The sequence below is a fragment of the Crassostrea angulata genome, chromosome 5, assembly GCF_025612915.1.
Source record: "Crassostrea angulata isolate pt1a10 chromosome 5, ASM2561291v2, whole genome shotgun sequence".
NCBI lineage: Eukaryota > Metazoa > Mollusca > Bivalvia > Ostreida > Ostreidae > Magallana > Magallana angulata.
In genome coordinates, this window is record NC_069115.1 from 54,448,521 (window position 1) to 54,465,318 (window position 16,798).

The 16,798-nt window shown below is 34.0% G+C and overlaps 1 protein-coding gene across 1 annotated transcript in view; it reads left to right on the forward strand.

Moving 5' to 3' along the window:
- Window positions 1-16,798, forward strand: part of LOC128182732 (uncharacterized) — a 39,578-nt gene that overhangs the window by 21,221 nt on the left and 1,559 nt on the right. The window contains exons 34-50 of the mRNA XM_052851466.1: window positions 4,984-4,996; window positions 6,137-6,293; window positions 6,550-6,728; window positions 6,844-7,029; window positions 7,283-7,405; window positions 7,530-7,606; window positions 7,715-7,903; window positions 8,560-8,631; window positions 10,138-10,246; window positions 10,689-10,799; window positions 10,939-11,005; window positions 12,057-12,177; window positions 12,401-12,450; window positions 12,682-12,799; window positions 13,387-13,490; window positions 13,707-13,809; window positions 15,826-16,003. Of these exons, the coding sequence (XP_052707426.1) occupies window positions 4,984-4,996; window positions 6,137-6,293; window positions 6,550-6,728; window positions 6,844-7,029; window positions 7,283-7,405; window positions 7,530-7,606; window positions 7,715-7,903; window positions 8,560-8,631; window positions 10,138-10,246; window positions 10,689-10,799; window positions 10,939-11,005; window positions 12,057-12,177; window positions 12,401-12,450; window positions 12,682-12,799; window positions 13,387-13,490; window positions 13,707-13,809; window positions 15,826-16,003 (1,957 nt within the window). The remainder of the gene's footprint in view (window positions 1-4,983; window positions 4,997-6,136; window positions 6,294-6,549; window positions 6,729-6,843; window positions 7,030-7,282; window positions 7,406-7,529; window positions 7,607-7,714; window positions 7,904-8,559; window positions 8,632-10,137; window positions 10,247-10,688; window positions 10,800-10,938; window positions 11,006-12,056; window positions 12,178-12,400; window positions 12,451-12,681; window positions 12,800-13,386; window positions 13,491-13,706; window positions 13,810-15,825; window positions 16,004-16,798) is intronic.

The following is a 16,798-nucleotide window of genomic DNA, read 5'->3' on the forward strand; positions in this document are numbered from 1 at the left end:
TCCATAAAATATAATTTTTAAGAACCATATTTTCAATCAAAGAAAAAATATCTAGTATAAAGATTGAAGATCACTAAGAATGATAAAAAAAAATCTTAAAATTTTCCCGAAAGGCGGTGGTGGTTTTGCAAGATTATTAAAAATTAATGCGGGACCACCTTTAACACTTAGGCTGGTGACTGCTATGTATCAATGTTTAACCGAACGTCCGTATCAGCGTGGCATTTTGAGTAAAGAGCCTTAAAAATCGGTGAAATTGAGAATTTTATGTCACTGATAGATAGAAAGTGGCACAAACTGATATGACTTTTTTTTACACCTCTCGAACTTGACCGAGATTACGTGATAAGTCTATAGTGATTGCTAGCTTTATCAAATGTAAGGTACAGACGAATGTAGTTAAACCTTTCCTTGGCACTTGATATGCTCCGTAAACTGCAAATTAATTCGTGAGTCAGTGCTCATTAAATGATGACGGTTATGTCCCTTTATCTGTTGCTCTCGATGTAATTATGTTGATTAAGTATATGATATGCATAATAAACATAGCTAATCTATACACTATACAGGTACGCCAGACTGCAAAATGTAAATTATATCAACTCAAAAGGTAAGAAAGATAGCACTTCTTAGATTCTATCAGATGTGGATTATGATTATAAGAAGTTCACCTTGCAATATTAGAAGCAAATACTCTAAGTATGTGTATTAAAATGCTTATCAAACTCAAGATATTGAAGATAATGTTATCGGTCATTGTCGTTATAAACATCTTTTTAGATAAATATCCTCTATGAAAATTCCATCTGACTCAAACTAAACAATGTAATCGTAAGAAAATATCATTCAGAAGATCTAATAAATTTTGAAATTCTCTGCATCGATTTTATCTAAGGCTGAGTCGAGAAACAAGGAAGATATTACGGTGGGTTTTTTTTTTAATGAAAATCCACGCTAAATTTTAATCAGACGTGTTAGTATAACGTAACATAAATTACACATTATAGATCCGTTGGCATGTAATGTTAATGATAGTTCTTACATGATTGAAATCATTACAAATAATCCAATGCAACAATAAAATGAAACAGTTCTCGTGTTACATGTACATGGAATTAAAACCATTTTGTAAATATAGTTATCTATATACTATCACTGTCGCTTCGATGCAACCCTTGAACATCAAGCGCAGTTTTGCAAAGTTTTATATCACTTTGAAAGGATGTATAAAAATCAATTGGACTTATCCAAAAAAAAAAAAACGTGTTGCCACAAACAATTGTCTATAGGATTTCTGTTTCGTACAGCAAGATGTAACAATTGCAGTGTTTCATATTGTAAATTGTGGGATTCTGAATAAGGTATGTCTGTACATAAACATAATATGCTTCGTTTTTCTGAGACCAATACAATTGTGTCACGATGCCAATTTTATTATTTACATATTATCCATAGTGTACATTAAAAAGTGTTTGCATCATAGTATTTTCTAATTGAAAACCAGTTCAGTCACTAACTAACTAACTATATATATATATATATATATATATATATATATATATATATATATATATATATATATATATATATATATATATATATACACACACCATACACACACACCAGCACTAGTATCTAAAAATTACAATATTTGCCAATCTCATCAATGGCCAAACCGATTTGATTAAAAATGAAACAGCGAACATTTCATTGTGTTAACATTGCATAAAACGTTAAGTAGAGCTTTAAGGCTTCTACCGCATTATGATTAATAAAACTCCATCATTTAGTAAACATGACCCTTATTATTATATTAACTGCAATGTTATATATTTTACATTACCAAATGTTTCAAATGAATGCATCAGTACCGGTATCTCCAATATTCACGATATGTCACGATGCCAATTTTATTATTTACATATTATCCATAGTGTACATTAAAAAGTGTTTGCATCATAGTATTTTCTAATTGAAAACCAGTTCAGTCACTAACTAACTAACTATATATATATATATATATATATATATATATATATATATATATATATATATATATATATATATATATATATATACACACACCATACACACACACCAGCACTAGTATCTAAAAATTACAATATTTGCCAATCTCATCAATGGCCAAACCGATTTGATTAAAAATGAAACAGCGAACATTTCATTGTGTTAACATTGCATAAAACGTTAAGTAGAGCTTTAAGGCTTCTACCGCATTATGATTAATAAAACTCCATCATTTAGTAAACATGACCCTTATTATTATATTAACTGCAATGTTATATATTTTACATTACCAAATGTTTCAAATGAATGCATCAGTACCGGTATCTCCAATATTCTTAGATGTTTCAAAATTACATGAGATCGTTTTTCTTTAATTGTGACTCAGAAAAATACAAACTAATCCTTTTGGTGTTTCTTAATCAGCATCATATGCTTTTAGAAACACATTAAGAAATAGATTTTTTATTCGGCCCGGGTTCAACAGACTACTTGGATACCTAATAAATGGCTTTCTGCTCATTGAGATCACGTGCCCTGTAACACTATTGTTTTATTTTTTCAGCATTTCTAACTATCTACTTGCCAAAGAAAAATATAATATTCGAATGTAAAAATGGCTCTGCTGAGGAGTGGATTCCAATAATAGATTCTTGAAATATGTGCTAGGCAGGTGTAGTAAGTTTCTACTTAATCTTGCACTTGAAAATACACAGGGATATTGCTCTTAATGATGTGTTTTAAAGCACTCGTTCAAGAATTACATTATAATACCTGGAAAAAACCCCCAGTATATGCTATGGCCGATCCTTGAATTCATTCCGTATCTTTGATTTGCTTCATATGTTGACTTTAGTATTTTTCATCAATTTAAGATGAAACCCTCTACAGAGAAATTAGCGCTGAAAATGCAAGTACACTGTAAATGTTTTTGACAAATACTACATAGTCGACTTCGTCTTCTTTGTTTCATTGTTATTCTGAAATATTCCCTAATATAATGAATTGTGCCAAAATGTTAATGGAGACGTTATATTTGTCTTTCTTTAAGTGTTAACGTTGTTATAGACCAAGTACTAACAATAATTTCATACATTAAATTTACTTGATTGTTCGTGATTAAAAGATATTGTTAACAGGGTATACGAGGTGTTGATAAATTTACCTTCTTAGTAGATATAGAAAGGCATGTTTACTTTATATCATGCAATGAAGACTGAACAAATCTGTTGGAATGACATATTTTCATAGAAAGCTAATGCTGCACCATAAACAATAATTAGTTGACCCTTCCAATCCCGGAATGACTAAATACAAATTGTTGTGATTCTCTTTGATAATTCATGACAAAGCATGTAACACTCAAGTCCAAGAAAACATGAGTCAACAAACACATGCATGTAGATAATTCAAAGCTCATCCACTGTAAATATGTAAATGATATCATAAACATCAGAAAAACAATTTTCTCAAATATATATTTAGTTAAGAACAATTTTAAAAATGAAATAAGTACATGTATTTTTATATGAACCTTTTCTTTTACTTCCTTTTTCACTCCCTTTTAATTTTTGGTAATTATTGTGCACGTTACGATTCTAGTATCCCATGCCAAGTTAATGAACTATGTAATTAACTTCATCAATTACACGTCATTGTATACCCCAAAAAGTGAGTTCTCTCATAGCATACTCCGCTGCCAGTCCCCTTACCCTTCAGTAGAACAGGAGCGGGCGATGCCTGCAGTCAGCGAACCAGCTTCCACGCCGACACAGTAAACTGAGTAGATTTTTTGTGAGACAAAAAAAGTCGGGACAAACAATAAATGTCAGTTCTCGAGAACTCTTGTTTCATAGCGAATTCTCATTTGTCCTGTCAAGTTAATCGAATAGCAGAATTTAAAGGAATATCTGCGATTTCAGTATTGGAACATTTTAACAGTAACATTTGGAGTTGATAGTGTTTAAATACGGATATATATATATTGACATCGACTATAGTACTCAGTACAGTTCCGATTTTCTGCCTGTCAAGGTAAGTTACATCATTAAAAACTAAAGATATTTTGTAACATTTAATATAGTATGCCACTTTGATCTTCCCATTTAAAAATAACAAAAAAAAGGTTATTGAATCAAATCTTCAATTCTATCTTAGCAATTAAACTTTGCTTGCATATGTGCATTAAAAGTTTTATTCTAATGATGTGATTTTTTTCTGTTTTGCTTCTCTGAACATATTTTTATACTAAGTAGTGCATATAAGTAGAACGAATATCGTATAGTAGCACATATAAAAATAATCAAAAATAAAGCTTATATCAAAATCTGTTCAGAAATTATACAAACCACACTTTTTAAATTGTTAAAAGGAAAATTTAATTTTTTTTATTAGAATGATAATGAGAATGATATAAATATTTGCAAATCAAATGTAAATTTTCAAATAAAAGAGTATAGTTGAAAAAAGAATATAAAATCCTCTGGAAAGGCGGGGGAGGGGTGTAATGTGTAGATTGAAGAATGTAAATAATACACAAATATATATGCATATGAATTTAAATTTCGTTATTGATTCCTTTGCATTAATTTTCGCTGCATTAACATTAGATTTCTATTTATCATTTGGTCTTGAAAATTCAACTGTCAACTAATTTCAAATTAGGAAAGACTACTTTTATTATTATTTCTAATACTATATATGCATGATGATACTAAATAGTCAACAGAAAGAAGTCCTTATACATGTAATATATCGATACAAATCGGTGAATGTCCACTAGCATTTTCTTACTACCGTACTTTATCGACTACAAGCAGTATCAAAAGGTCCCCCACTATCATACGGAGCCATTATCTGTTTGAGCATCAGCTCTTGGCGTTTCCCTCTTCGCATGTTGTATTTGTTTTATCCCAGATACCTTACATACTTTGGATGTGTTTCATTAATATCTCACAGACTACCCCGGGAGGTAAGAAGACTTCTGACACATTAATTCACAATTCCAATCAAGTTTTTATATATACTTAGAACGGGCACCTGATAGCCCCAACACTATACTTATTGCGTTATTACGCGATTAACACGTGGTTGTTTTGGACAGGGAAGTAAAGAATAATTTAGCGGAAACGGTGCCACTTGTTCAAAGCAAACTTAATCCCAAGAGATTTGTTCATTACAGGCTTAGTATGGTGTCTAATTAATCGTTTTTGCTGACTTTCTTTTATTTAGTAAATTTCTTTTTTATATCATGAAGTCGATTAACTCTATAGCTTTCCATGAGATCTAAGACACTTTTCCAACATAGGACCATTTATCAAAACCAAAACATAAGTTGTAAACTAGGGTCATGTCACCAAATGTTGCCTCGTTTTCTTGACATTAAGCCGTGTAGAGATGATGACTATCAGTGCATTTAACGGGGATAAGCTTAGTTGCTTTGCGTTCTCTCACGAAAGAAAAACCCATTAACTGCATGTGAAAAAAAATCTCAATTATACAACAACTCAAAATATTTTCTGGCATTTCAACTATTAAAAGTGCACGTCTGTTGGTTTTTTTTTCATTCTTTCTTTCTTTCTCTCTCTTTTTGTATGTTGTTTTTTAAATTTTGTTTTGCACATACTTAAGTACTACATGTAGTATTTCACTATTTGAATATTCTACATTGTATTACTACATATATCTAAAAGTGGGGGGAGTAATTTTGACGTTGTTTGTAACCACTGTTTTACTTTCAGGACTTCCCCTATTAAATAATCAGCAAAAATGAATATTCAACTGGCATGGGTATGCATGGTATTGCCAATTATCATTTCCCAAAGAAGTAAGTTTTAATTGGTTACGTCTTATTAATGGTAATCATGAATGTAGCTCAACAGATTAACCAAAATGGTTTACTGAATCAATGCATTAGAAACAAGCTTTAATCGCGTGCAATAATTAGATCAAGGTTATACTTCTTTTATCAAATTAACAAGATGTGAAGTTTATAATAAATTCTTGACTAAAACAACGAAATATTTGGGATAAAAAAAGATCAGATCAAACGAGTGCGAGATGTTCTTCCGGTCGTTACAATTCCCAAATTAATGGTCAGTGTTTATGCCAGACAGTGTACAAGATGGCTCCATCAGACTTGTCGGTGGAAAGAATCCGTATGAAGGGCGGGTAGAGATCTTCCACTCCGGGATCTGGGGCACTATCTGTGACGACATGTGGACATTTAGGGAGGCTGGCGTCATCTGTCACATGTTAGGCGCAATGAGGTACTTCTTTTCTCTGTGATTTATTTTGAAATCATTTCATTTGCGACACATTGAAAAAATGTTCAAAATCTCTCTCTCTTTCTTTCTCTCTTTCTCTCTCTCTCTCTCTCTCTCTCTCTCTCTCTCTCTCTCTCTCTCTCTCTCTCTCTCTCTCTCTCTCTCTCTCTCTCTCTCTCTCTCTCTCTGAATGTCTAGTTTCTCTATGTTACTTGTAGCTGAAGCTTTAATTTTCACATGCAGGAAATAATTTTTACAGAGAGAATGCAAAAGTGAAGGCCAATGCAGAGTATGGAAACGGTGTGGGAAGCATCTGGCTTGATGATGTGACTTGTGTTGGCAATGAAACGTCAATTGTTAACTGTTCTCACATTGGATGGGGAAACCACGATTGTAAGCATGCGGAGGATGTCGGGGTCATATGTGTTCCAACCAGCGGTAAAAGTGGAATTCAAGCACTTTTTAATTTTGATATAATTTATGACCTAGACTTTGAAATGTCTTAAAGAATTCGTAACCCAAGATGTTGTCGATGTTCCTGTTTTGATTTCAGGGACAACTGTACGTCCTTCCACGGTCGCACCACAACCAATATTTTTTACTGCTCCGCAGGAAGTGATAGTGCATTGGGGACAGCCTTTCCAATTAACATGTTTTACGCTATTTCCTGATATCTCAAAGCTTAATGGTCATATCGTCTGGTGTAAAAACGAGATTGTATTTCGTAACCAAACATTAGGTATATCATTTATTTATATATCCATCTGGCTTATGATTCGTTTTGTTTTTTGTGCATTAATGTCATACACAGAGACTCATAGATAGTTTTTATTTATTTTCTCATTTTAAATCAAATGAATCTATGAATTATAACTTTATATCAGAAGTTGTACGGTAAAAATATGATACAGTCATCAATTTATTTTGAGACAAAATGTAAAAATGTCGCAGTCTGTAATCAATTAAATAATCTGATAAATGATATTTTGCAGATTCCCAAAATTCCACTGGTCAATGGTTATATAATGTGGACCAGGCCCTCTCTATCCACACCGGAACATACACGTGTGGATTAGATCGATGTCAGAGGAACCTGGCGACCGTTGATGTTACAGGTAAATACTAGTATATAAAAACATTTATAGGTATCACAGGTGTAAATTGCAATTTAACATTGCCTCTTTTTCGAAAGCATCCAATCCCCATACCCATATCAAATTTGATCATTCTTCTTAACAGATATACCAGAAAATGAGTGCAAGGCGCCTCTTGCTCTCAATTGTGAGAGGGATAGACTCGATGACGTCAGCGCTCAGGTAACCGATCCTTTCAACCCAGTTCTGCTTATAGCGCCAATTACTTCTTAATCAACAACAATTCTTCATTATTCTGTAAATAATTCCAATTTTCAATCATTATTACAGATTGATTTTCTTACCAAAGGCGATATAAATAGTGCCGATGTTGATCACGCGATTAAGACGGCGTTACCTAAACTCGCAGATTTTGTGCAAGAGGGAATTTCAAATGGTGAAAGCTTGGACAAGACCGTGGATATCCTACACAAAATGACGTCATTAGCAGACGCTTCAAACGTCAGCATTGAGTCAGCGGTATGTTCCTTGTCCAAAAGTTGTTGCTGTGTATCTTTGAAATAATTCATCAAATTTTGATTATTGTTTGTATGTGTTAGTTATCAGTTGTGCTTGTCGGTATACGGTAACTCTTTCTATCGGCGTTAATGGCATGGGAAAATATTTCGGACAAGTATATGTTACGGTCTTTTCTGCTTAGAAATATCGTGCATACCAACTAATTTGAATACATTGTCTTGTTTTTTCTTGTCCATGGCAAGAAGGCAATTGATAGAAATAATATATTAAATCTAATACCATGCCGTTTCACTGCAAAATAACCAATGTTAACAATATTCAACTAACATAAGTGGATATAGCCTTTTTCTGATTGGTTGCTGCAAACCGTTTTGAATTGGTTAATACATACATGTAGTTGTCAAAGATTTTTTTTAATTGGTTGTAACAGACTTTTTCTGATTGGTTGTTAAAGACTCTTTCTAATTGGTTTTTACATACTGTTTTGAAATGGTTGTTAGAGACTTTTTCATTTTGATTGGCTGCTTCCGACTGTATTTATATGGTTATTATAAAATGATTTTGATTGGTTGTTACATAATGTTTCGAAATTGTTGTTAGAGATTCTTTCTGATTGGTTGTCACAGACTATTTCTGATTGGTTGTTTTGTTGACAGACCTTTGTGACCGTCGTTGACCATCTGCTATCCACCAATCGGACCACGGCCTGGCAGAACAAATCCTCTAAGGTCGGTGCTACATGCGGGAAATAAGGTGGATTTATGTCAAATCACTGACATTCGAAATAAAGCTGTCTGGGTCGTAATTTTCGTTTGGGGTGGGGTTGTAGACTTTCGTTTCTAAATTATTATTCAATCATGTATAAATTCAGGGACGTATATAAAATCAAATTGATAGAAAGTTAAAGGAAACTTACACATAATTTAAGCCTGGATCAAAATTAAATTCAATAGCATACGTATAAACATTTATTTTATGGTTAAGTTTTAATTATTTCGATTTTATTATATATTTCGATTAAGTAGCTAAATCCAAAATGAATACAAGGTGTTTAAAATCATATGTTAAATTTAGTTAATGCCTTTTTATATTTTTTAATCTAATATCAAATGTAAAATATGATTTTAGTATTACCTGTAATGATTATTAAATGAATATCAAATTATCCAAAGATTTTATCAGACAAGAAATAAATTTTCTGACCTAACTTTTGAATTTAAAGGGACCTATTTTGCTAATCATTGCTACATATAGCTTGAAAACTGCAAAGCAACATTTTCTACGATTTTGAAAAATAGACAAAAAAAAGAAAGAAAAAGAAATCATGATCCCTGGGAAAATAGGATTAGAAGGGTGTGTTTCTTTCTTTCCTTTTATCTTTGTTCTATCTCTCAGACATTTTGAAGCCAAAGTCAAAATATCGGTGCAGGGTAACGAGGCGAAAAAAATGATGTAAGTTATTAAACGTCGGTAAATAATGCAGATTTGGGTGCACTGTGTAGGATTAAGTTCAGCTAGGAATCCTAAAAACTCTCTGTCGCTCACTATTACATTAACGCGTCATCCGGGCTTCGTTTCCAAAACCTTCCTGAGAATTCTTGAACGCGTTTTTAATTTGTTTTTTCTTCTTCATTCAGATTTTTCTTTATTCCCAGAGATTAGTAAAGGCTTGCAAAAGGTTATTTTTGATATCAAGAACAACATTATGGCCAAGTTTAACGGCAACTTCTTTGAAGTATTCAATCTTATTTTTCATCCTGAGTACATTTTGTTTTATTTTTTGCTAATGTACGTTTACTTCCATTCCTGGTTTTGTTCACGAAAACTGGAACATCATAATCGTTTAATATACTTACAGTATGTCTTAGCTTTGATGATGCTAGCTTTTTCTTTAAACTCTATAAATTATTTATCAACATCAAATATAAAGCGACCCATGATGCTTAAAGATGATATGTGTACTAGCAAATGATAACATTTTTAACACGAATAATTAGCCAATAAAAGAAAAGATTCTTTGAAAAAAGGAAATTACTCTAACTTACATCACACATTTAACCCAAATAGCTATTTTAACTGCGTACTAAGAGTCTGAAAGAAAAATACCAAAATAAAAATAAGAGTCTGAAAATATAGATAGTACAAACGGTAAAAATATTGACGTCAAGATGGAGAAAAAGAAAATTTATGGGCGATTGAGGGCAATAAAAGATCCATTAAATATCGTTTTTTAGATTGAGTCCAGCGTAGACAGCATTCTAGAGGCGGTTTCAACGTTTGGAAACGTGATCTCGAAGACCGTCACGCTAAATTCAAACATAACGCTCTCTAGAGAAAACTTAGGTGAGTAGCTCCTAGAGATCAGGACCAGACAGTGTCAAAGGGATTTATAACATTGTTAGATACACATCATTTACGTAAGAGAAGATGAATTGGGCAACAGAAAGTTCAACTGTGATGTTTCTAATTCAATTAATGACTCACTGAGATGAAAAATAAGAAGAAAAAAACGTTAACTGCTTTATTGCATTCGGTCATGCAACTGCAAATGTGAAAATTCTAATGTCAAGGTCAATTGTATGCTTCACCTTGTAATAACTGAGTGTATACCACAAAAGTTTTCCAATTGTTCTTGTAGAAAGTTTAAGAGATATATTAAAAAATGACGCATCATTTTATGTAATGGTGTACCTGTTCTTGAAAAAATCGCCAGTGCATATCTAAAATGCTCGTAAATCTTGTACATGTATGATAAAACGCTATTTCATTTTTTACAACCATTTAGTTATGACAGTTGCACGGATTCCCAAGGATACCCGAGTTCACTTTCCCGGAAATCCTGATTCAGACGACACACACTTGGAGCTTCCGCCTCAGCTTCAATCCATTGACCGTGGTATTTATCAAATTGAAGAAAGATATTCCTGTATATAAATAAAAAAAAATATCACAATAGTTTTCCACAAAACGAAATATTCCTGCATATAACATCAAAAAAATATTAAATTTAGTAATTTTTTCCACAACTTTTGCAGAATTTAGTTATGTCGCTACCAAATATAAATCAATATCGGAAATACTTTCTGGATGCAGCCATTCAACGTAAGTCAAATCATACTCTTTTTGGTACCCCACTATTTGTATTATAAATATCTATTAGAATTGTATATATTCTTACGCTAAATCTTACTGTTACTACTGTTGCAGTTATATACTGTTTATATTAAAAACATTAAGATATGGCCAATTCAGCAATTTTTTAAAGTGACCCACCATGTGTTTAGCTGAGACCGCCCTACCCCCTACCAAATCCCACTATTACACAAAATATGTCGAGCTCTTGCTAGGACCCGCTCTGCTAAACTAAACAAGCCTCCGGTTTCATCAAGAACGAATCGAATGCGTAAATTGAAGGTTTGCTATTTTGCGTCCCGTCCATTCACATTGTGAGACCACCATTATGCTTTAAATGCCGGATTAACTACGGAAGCGATCCGGAATCATTCGTGGCGATATGTATTGACCCGTGGCTTTTCCGTCTGTTATCATATCCAAACGCAGCAATATTTGTATAGCTGCGACAATTTTTGAACATGTTCAAAATTCCACTATGGATGAAACCACCGTAGTACTTCCTTAGAAAAACTTACTAAACCGTTTTAGAACGTAGAAGTCCGTTTTAACTCCGTATAAATCCGTAGTAATTCGTATACGTATCAATTTGTATCCATTCCGTAGTGCATCCGTACTAACTCCGTATCATTAGATTTTCCGATGTCAACCGTGGAAAATATTCCGTAGTAGAACCTAGGAGTTGATCTGTGAATGGGTGACTGGGGCATTACCGATTATTTGATTTTCCGGTGTCAACCGTGGAAAATATTCCGTAGTAGAACCGTGGAGTTGATCCGTGAATGTGTGACTGGGGCATTAGGGCCAGCGAAAGGCGAGGGTTATTTTCGTACTAGCGCTTACTACGACACGAAATATTGTTCTTGTGGTGTCATCTAAACATGTCATTCCCAACATTTGAGCCCAAACATTTCGACACACTGAGCGAGAGCTCTTATATAATTTAAATGTCACCGGTAAGAATCGTTTAGGGAGTATTTGAAATCCAAAGTTAGTGACTAACTGGGACATTTTTATACAGCAGTAGTACCACAGATTCAGAAGAGGCTGTTTCCGATGTTTTGGCATTGTCACTTAATGGAGAAAAGCATCGCGTGGAGCTGAGCCCACCATTACAAATAAGCTTTACACATCCGAAACATGTAGGTTACACTCATTTTAAATCTCTCAGATTTTTTATGTGTCAAATGTGTTACGAATACGGCTTAATTTTGAAATTAGTTTTATTGACTGTAGCTTTGCTAAACCCTTATAGATTGAATTACTGTGAGAGCACCTTTTTATATTAATTGTTCCAATTAGCTTCACAGTTGTAAGCAATTGTACGTATCTATGTGGGTTTGATACTTGTCACGTTTATTGCAGGATGAAACACAATTTGAAATTGTGTGTGGGTATTGGAATGCCAGTCAAATGTACGTACTCTCTTTTAACATCATGTTTGTCATTAAAAGTTCTTCTAAATTCGTGGAAACCTTATTACTTTATATTCTTTGATGTAACATTAAATATTTAATATTACACAATAAAATAGGTTAGCAAAAGCGTTAAATACAAAATCCACTGGAAATTCCTTTGCAGTAAGGAAAAAATCAAAAATGTATCCGATTAACTTTTAATTACATTCATTGCATTTCTTGACAAAGAAATGGCAGCCATTGGTCCACTGATGGTTGCACTGTGACGAGAAATCACGAGAATCTCACCGAATGCCGATGTAGTCACCTGACCAATTTTGCCATCTTGGTCAGACCTTACCAAAAGGTACAGTTTATTATAGCAGTCGCCAAATGTTTTAAGCGGACTTAGTCATAAATTTATTGGTTGTTAATGTATTTATCTGAAATTCGAGACATCAAATATCCATGTAAAAATGTATCTTATCTTCCAAAAGCCAAACCCGAAATAAGAAAGGGGGTATCAGCGCATAGTTCAACAGAGTTCTTGAATACTAGAATGTGTATACACAGAGAAATCATTATATATGTTCTTACTCTTAGAAGTACAAACAAATGCAATCTTTGCAACAACGGAATTCGAGCATCTAAACAAATCTAATTAAATGGAAACTTAATTAAACATCCACTTACACTCCCATTTATATAATGACCAATACTGGAAACAGAATAGGTCTCTGAATGCAATGGATTTAAGTCTGAATTCTTTAGGAAACTTCAATTTGCGATCTCTCAAATTGCCATTGCATTAACTATAAAGTTCTGTTTTCGTCTGGGTTACAACTTATATTTACAAATGACTTGATTTATGTTTCCAAACTTCCATCAAGACGGAAACAATTAAAAGATAACACCAGCGGAATCTAATCCAACATGTTTCTTTGCGATGTTTAGGAAACCGGAAGTATCGAAGCTCTCAAGTGGATCTCCATCATCGGCTGTTGTATCTCTGTCTTCTTTTGCATCATCACCATTGTCATATTCTTGGTGCTGTGGAGGTTTGTACTACTGCTGTCAATTACACCATTTAAAAAAACACTCAGACGATTTAGACGCTGTTGTTTGGACATTTTGCTTGTTGGGTTAATTACCACATGCCTTGCACACCATCTGTGATAAATTTGAACGCACAGCTTTCTCAGACGAAACTGTATTTCGTTTCTTTTAAAGAGCCATAAATTACATCACATTTTGTATTTTTTCTAACTTTACAGATTCATCAAATCTGATATGAACCTACTTATCATAAATCTTTGTGTGAATATCGGCCTGGCCTATATATTGTTTATTGCCGGAGTTGAAAGGACGGAAAATGAGGTAATAAATAAAAAATGTAACATGTATCATATGAAATAATGCATTAATTGACAGTTTCACACAGACATGAGTGTCGTTTTATTAAACAAAAAAAAAACCAGCATTTGTTTCTAACATTTTTATAGAAAGTTACACTCAGTGCATTTTGAATTTATATTTGATATGTTTAACATCGTTATTCTATCTTATAGCCCTCTAATGCAATACAGTCATTAAATAATTTTTCCCTGCCTCAAAGGATAAAAGTTATGCACTACACATTACATTTAGGTGCTTTATGAGATTGAATGCATGCTATTATTGACACGTGCATCAATCTGTCAGGAGGAACGGGCTAACGAAGGGAGTATAGTTGTAGCTTCTTTTAACCTCCGTTCAATTCCGTGTATGAGATAGAATCGACAACTTTATGTTTCACTTTTTGGTGCAATCTTGTTTATCGTGATACCACCAAAGTTTCTTTATTTTTCAATAAGAATCCTATTGAGTTTATCTACGTTGCACACCATTAAATAAATGTAACCTGCATTGACAGATTTCGGAATTCATAATCCTTTATACTGTAACCCTTATTACTCTAACCCTAAAAATCCTCAAAACTGTAAACCAAAAATTATAACTTTCATTTTGCAACCGTGTAAACTTTATATACATGTACTGCATAAACCAGTTTACTGCATTCGTTGTTTACAGACGGCCTGTGATTGCCTCCTACATGACCTATCCCTGATCTTTTTCTGTCTGATGCCTGTTTTCTGTAAATCTCTATACTGTTGTATTTGTTGTTTACAGGGTTTGGTGATTTCTTTACACCTACATGACCTATCTCTGATCGTTTTCTGTCTGATGTCTGTTTTCTGTAAATCGCTATACTGTTGTGTTCCTGGTCGTCTTCTGTCTGATGCCTGTTTATTGTAAACAGTTATAACAGTTATACTGTAATCCTGTATTTATTGTTTACAGACAGCCTGTCTTGTAATTGCTTTGCTCCACAGTACCTGTTCCTGGTCGTCTTCTGTCTGATGCCTGTTTACTGTAAACTGTTATACTGTAATCCTGTATTTGTTGTTTACAGACGGCCTGTCTGGTGATTGCCGTGCTCCTACAGTACCTGTTCCTGGTCGTCTTCTGTTGTTTACATTTTAGCCTGTTTAGTGATTACTTTACAACTACATGACCTATCCCTGGTCGTTTTCTGTCTGATGCCTGTTTACTGTAAACTGTTATACTGTAATCCTGTATTTGTTGTTTACAGACGGCCTGTCTGGTTATTGCCGTGCTCCTACAGTACCTGTTCCTGGTTTGTCTTCTGTCTGTTTACTGTAAACATCTATACTGTAATCCTGTATTTGTTGTTTACAGACGGCCTGTCTAGTTATTGCCGTGCTCCTACAGTACCTGTTCCTGGTTTGTCTTCTGTCTGTTTACTGTAAACATCTATACTGTAATCCTGTATTTGTTGTTTACAGACGGCCTGTCTAGTTATTGCCGTGCTCCTACAGTACCTGTTCCTGGTTTGTCTTCTGTCTGTTTACTGTAAACATCTATACTGTAATCCTGTATGTATTGTTTACAGACGGCCTGTCTAGTTATTGCCGTGGTCCTACAGTACCTGTCCCTGGTCGCATTCGGTCCGATGCCTGTTTACTGTAAACATCTATACTGTAATCCTGTATTTGTTGTTTACAGACGGCCTGTCTAGTTATTGCCGTGCTCCTACAGTACCTGTTCCTGGTTTGTCTTCTGTCTGTTTACTGTAAACATCTATACTGTAATCCTGTATGTATTGTTTACAGACGGCCTGTCTAGTTATTGCCGTGGTCCTACAGTACCTGTCCCTGGTCGCATTCGGTCCGATGCCTGTTTACTGTAAACATCTATACTGTAATCCTGTATTTGTTGTTTACAGACGGCCTGTCTGGTGATTGCCGTGCTCCTACAGTACCTGTTCCTGGTTTGTCTTCTGTCTGTTTACTGTAAACATCTATACTGTAATCCTGTATGTATTGTTTACAGACGGCCTGTCTGGTGATTGCCGTACTCCTACAGTACCTGTTCCTGGTCGTCTTCTGTCTGATGTTGGACATCGGAATTTACTACTTTGTCCACGTGACGCTGGTCAAAATTTCCTTCATCATGGCCAACAAGTTCACCTCAAAGTCCAGAAAGACTTTGTTTCTCACCATTGCTTACGGTAACGTTTACTTTTCAATTACGGATACTCTGTTTTATATCTGCCTCTCAGTCTATCTTTCTATATGTTTGCTTACTTTTGTCAAATCTGGTGATACCTATATTAGAATGTCGTCTTATTTTTTTGACATTCTGGTTAAATGCACTTTGATATATCTAACATGTTCTTATACATTTTCGTTGTACTTGTGCAACTTTTACACATGGTACAGTACTATTTATTTGATCAAGCTGAGGCAAATTGTCAAGGTCAGTGTCAACAGTCAATGTCAACAAATGTGTCAAGGTCTTTATTAATGGTCAAAGGTTACATTTTTATCCTTTGGTTTAAGCCACCTTCAAAGGTATGGTATTTCAAAAGCATCTTGATTTCATATAAAAAGACAAGAAATAAATTTCAATATCGTGTCAGAAGCTGATCTACAAAGCGTTAATGTTCGAGATGGACGCTCTAATTACTAATAAAAAGCGGTAGTTACTTTTTCATGGAGGGTCCCGATAGTATAAAATGCCTGCTATAGGCAACATATGTGAATTCAGTGCTTTGATGAAAAAGAAAATCCGGCATTAACCACATACTATGAATGTATTTGATATTTGGCTGCGAGGATGATTCCAGCACTCTAACCCACAAAGAACGTTATACGTCTGCGGTGACATAGAATGTGTATGGAGTGTCAAAAATAAGACAACACGCGGGGATTACTCGTGATTCATCCAAACTTTGATGTGTTGATCTGCCGGAATCAATCTCGACAAGAAAAGCCATCCAAACACATGTCATAAAAATTCATTG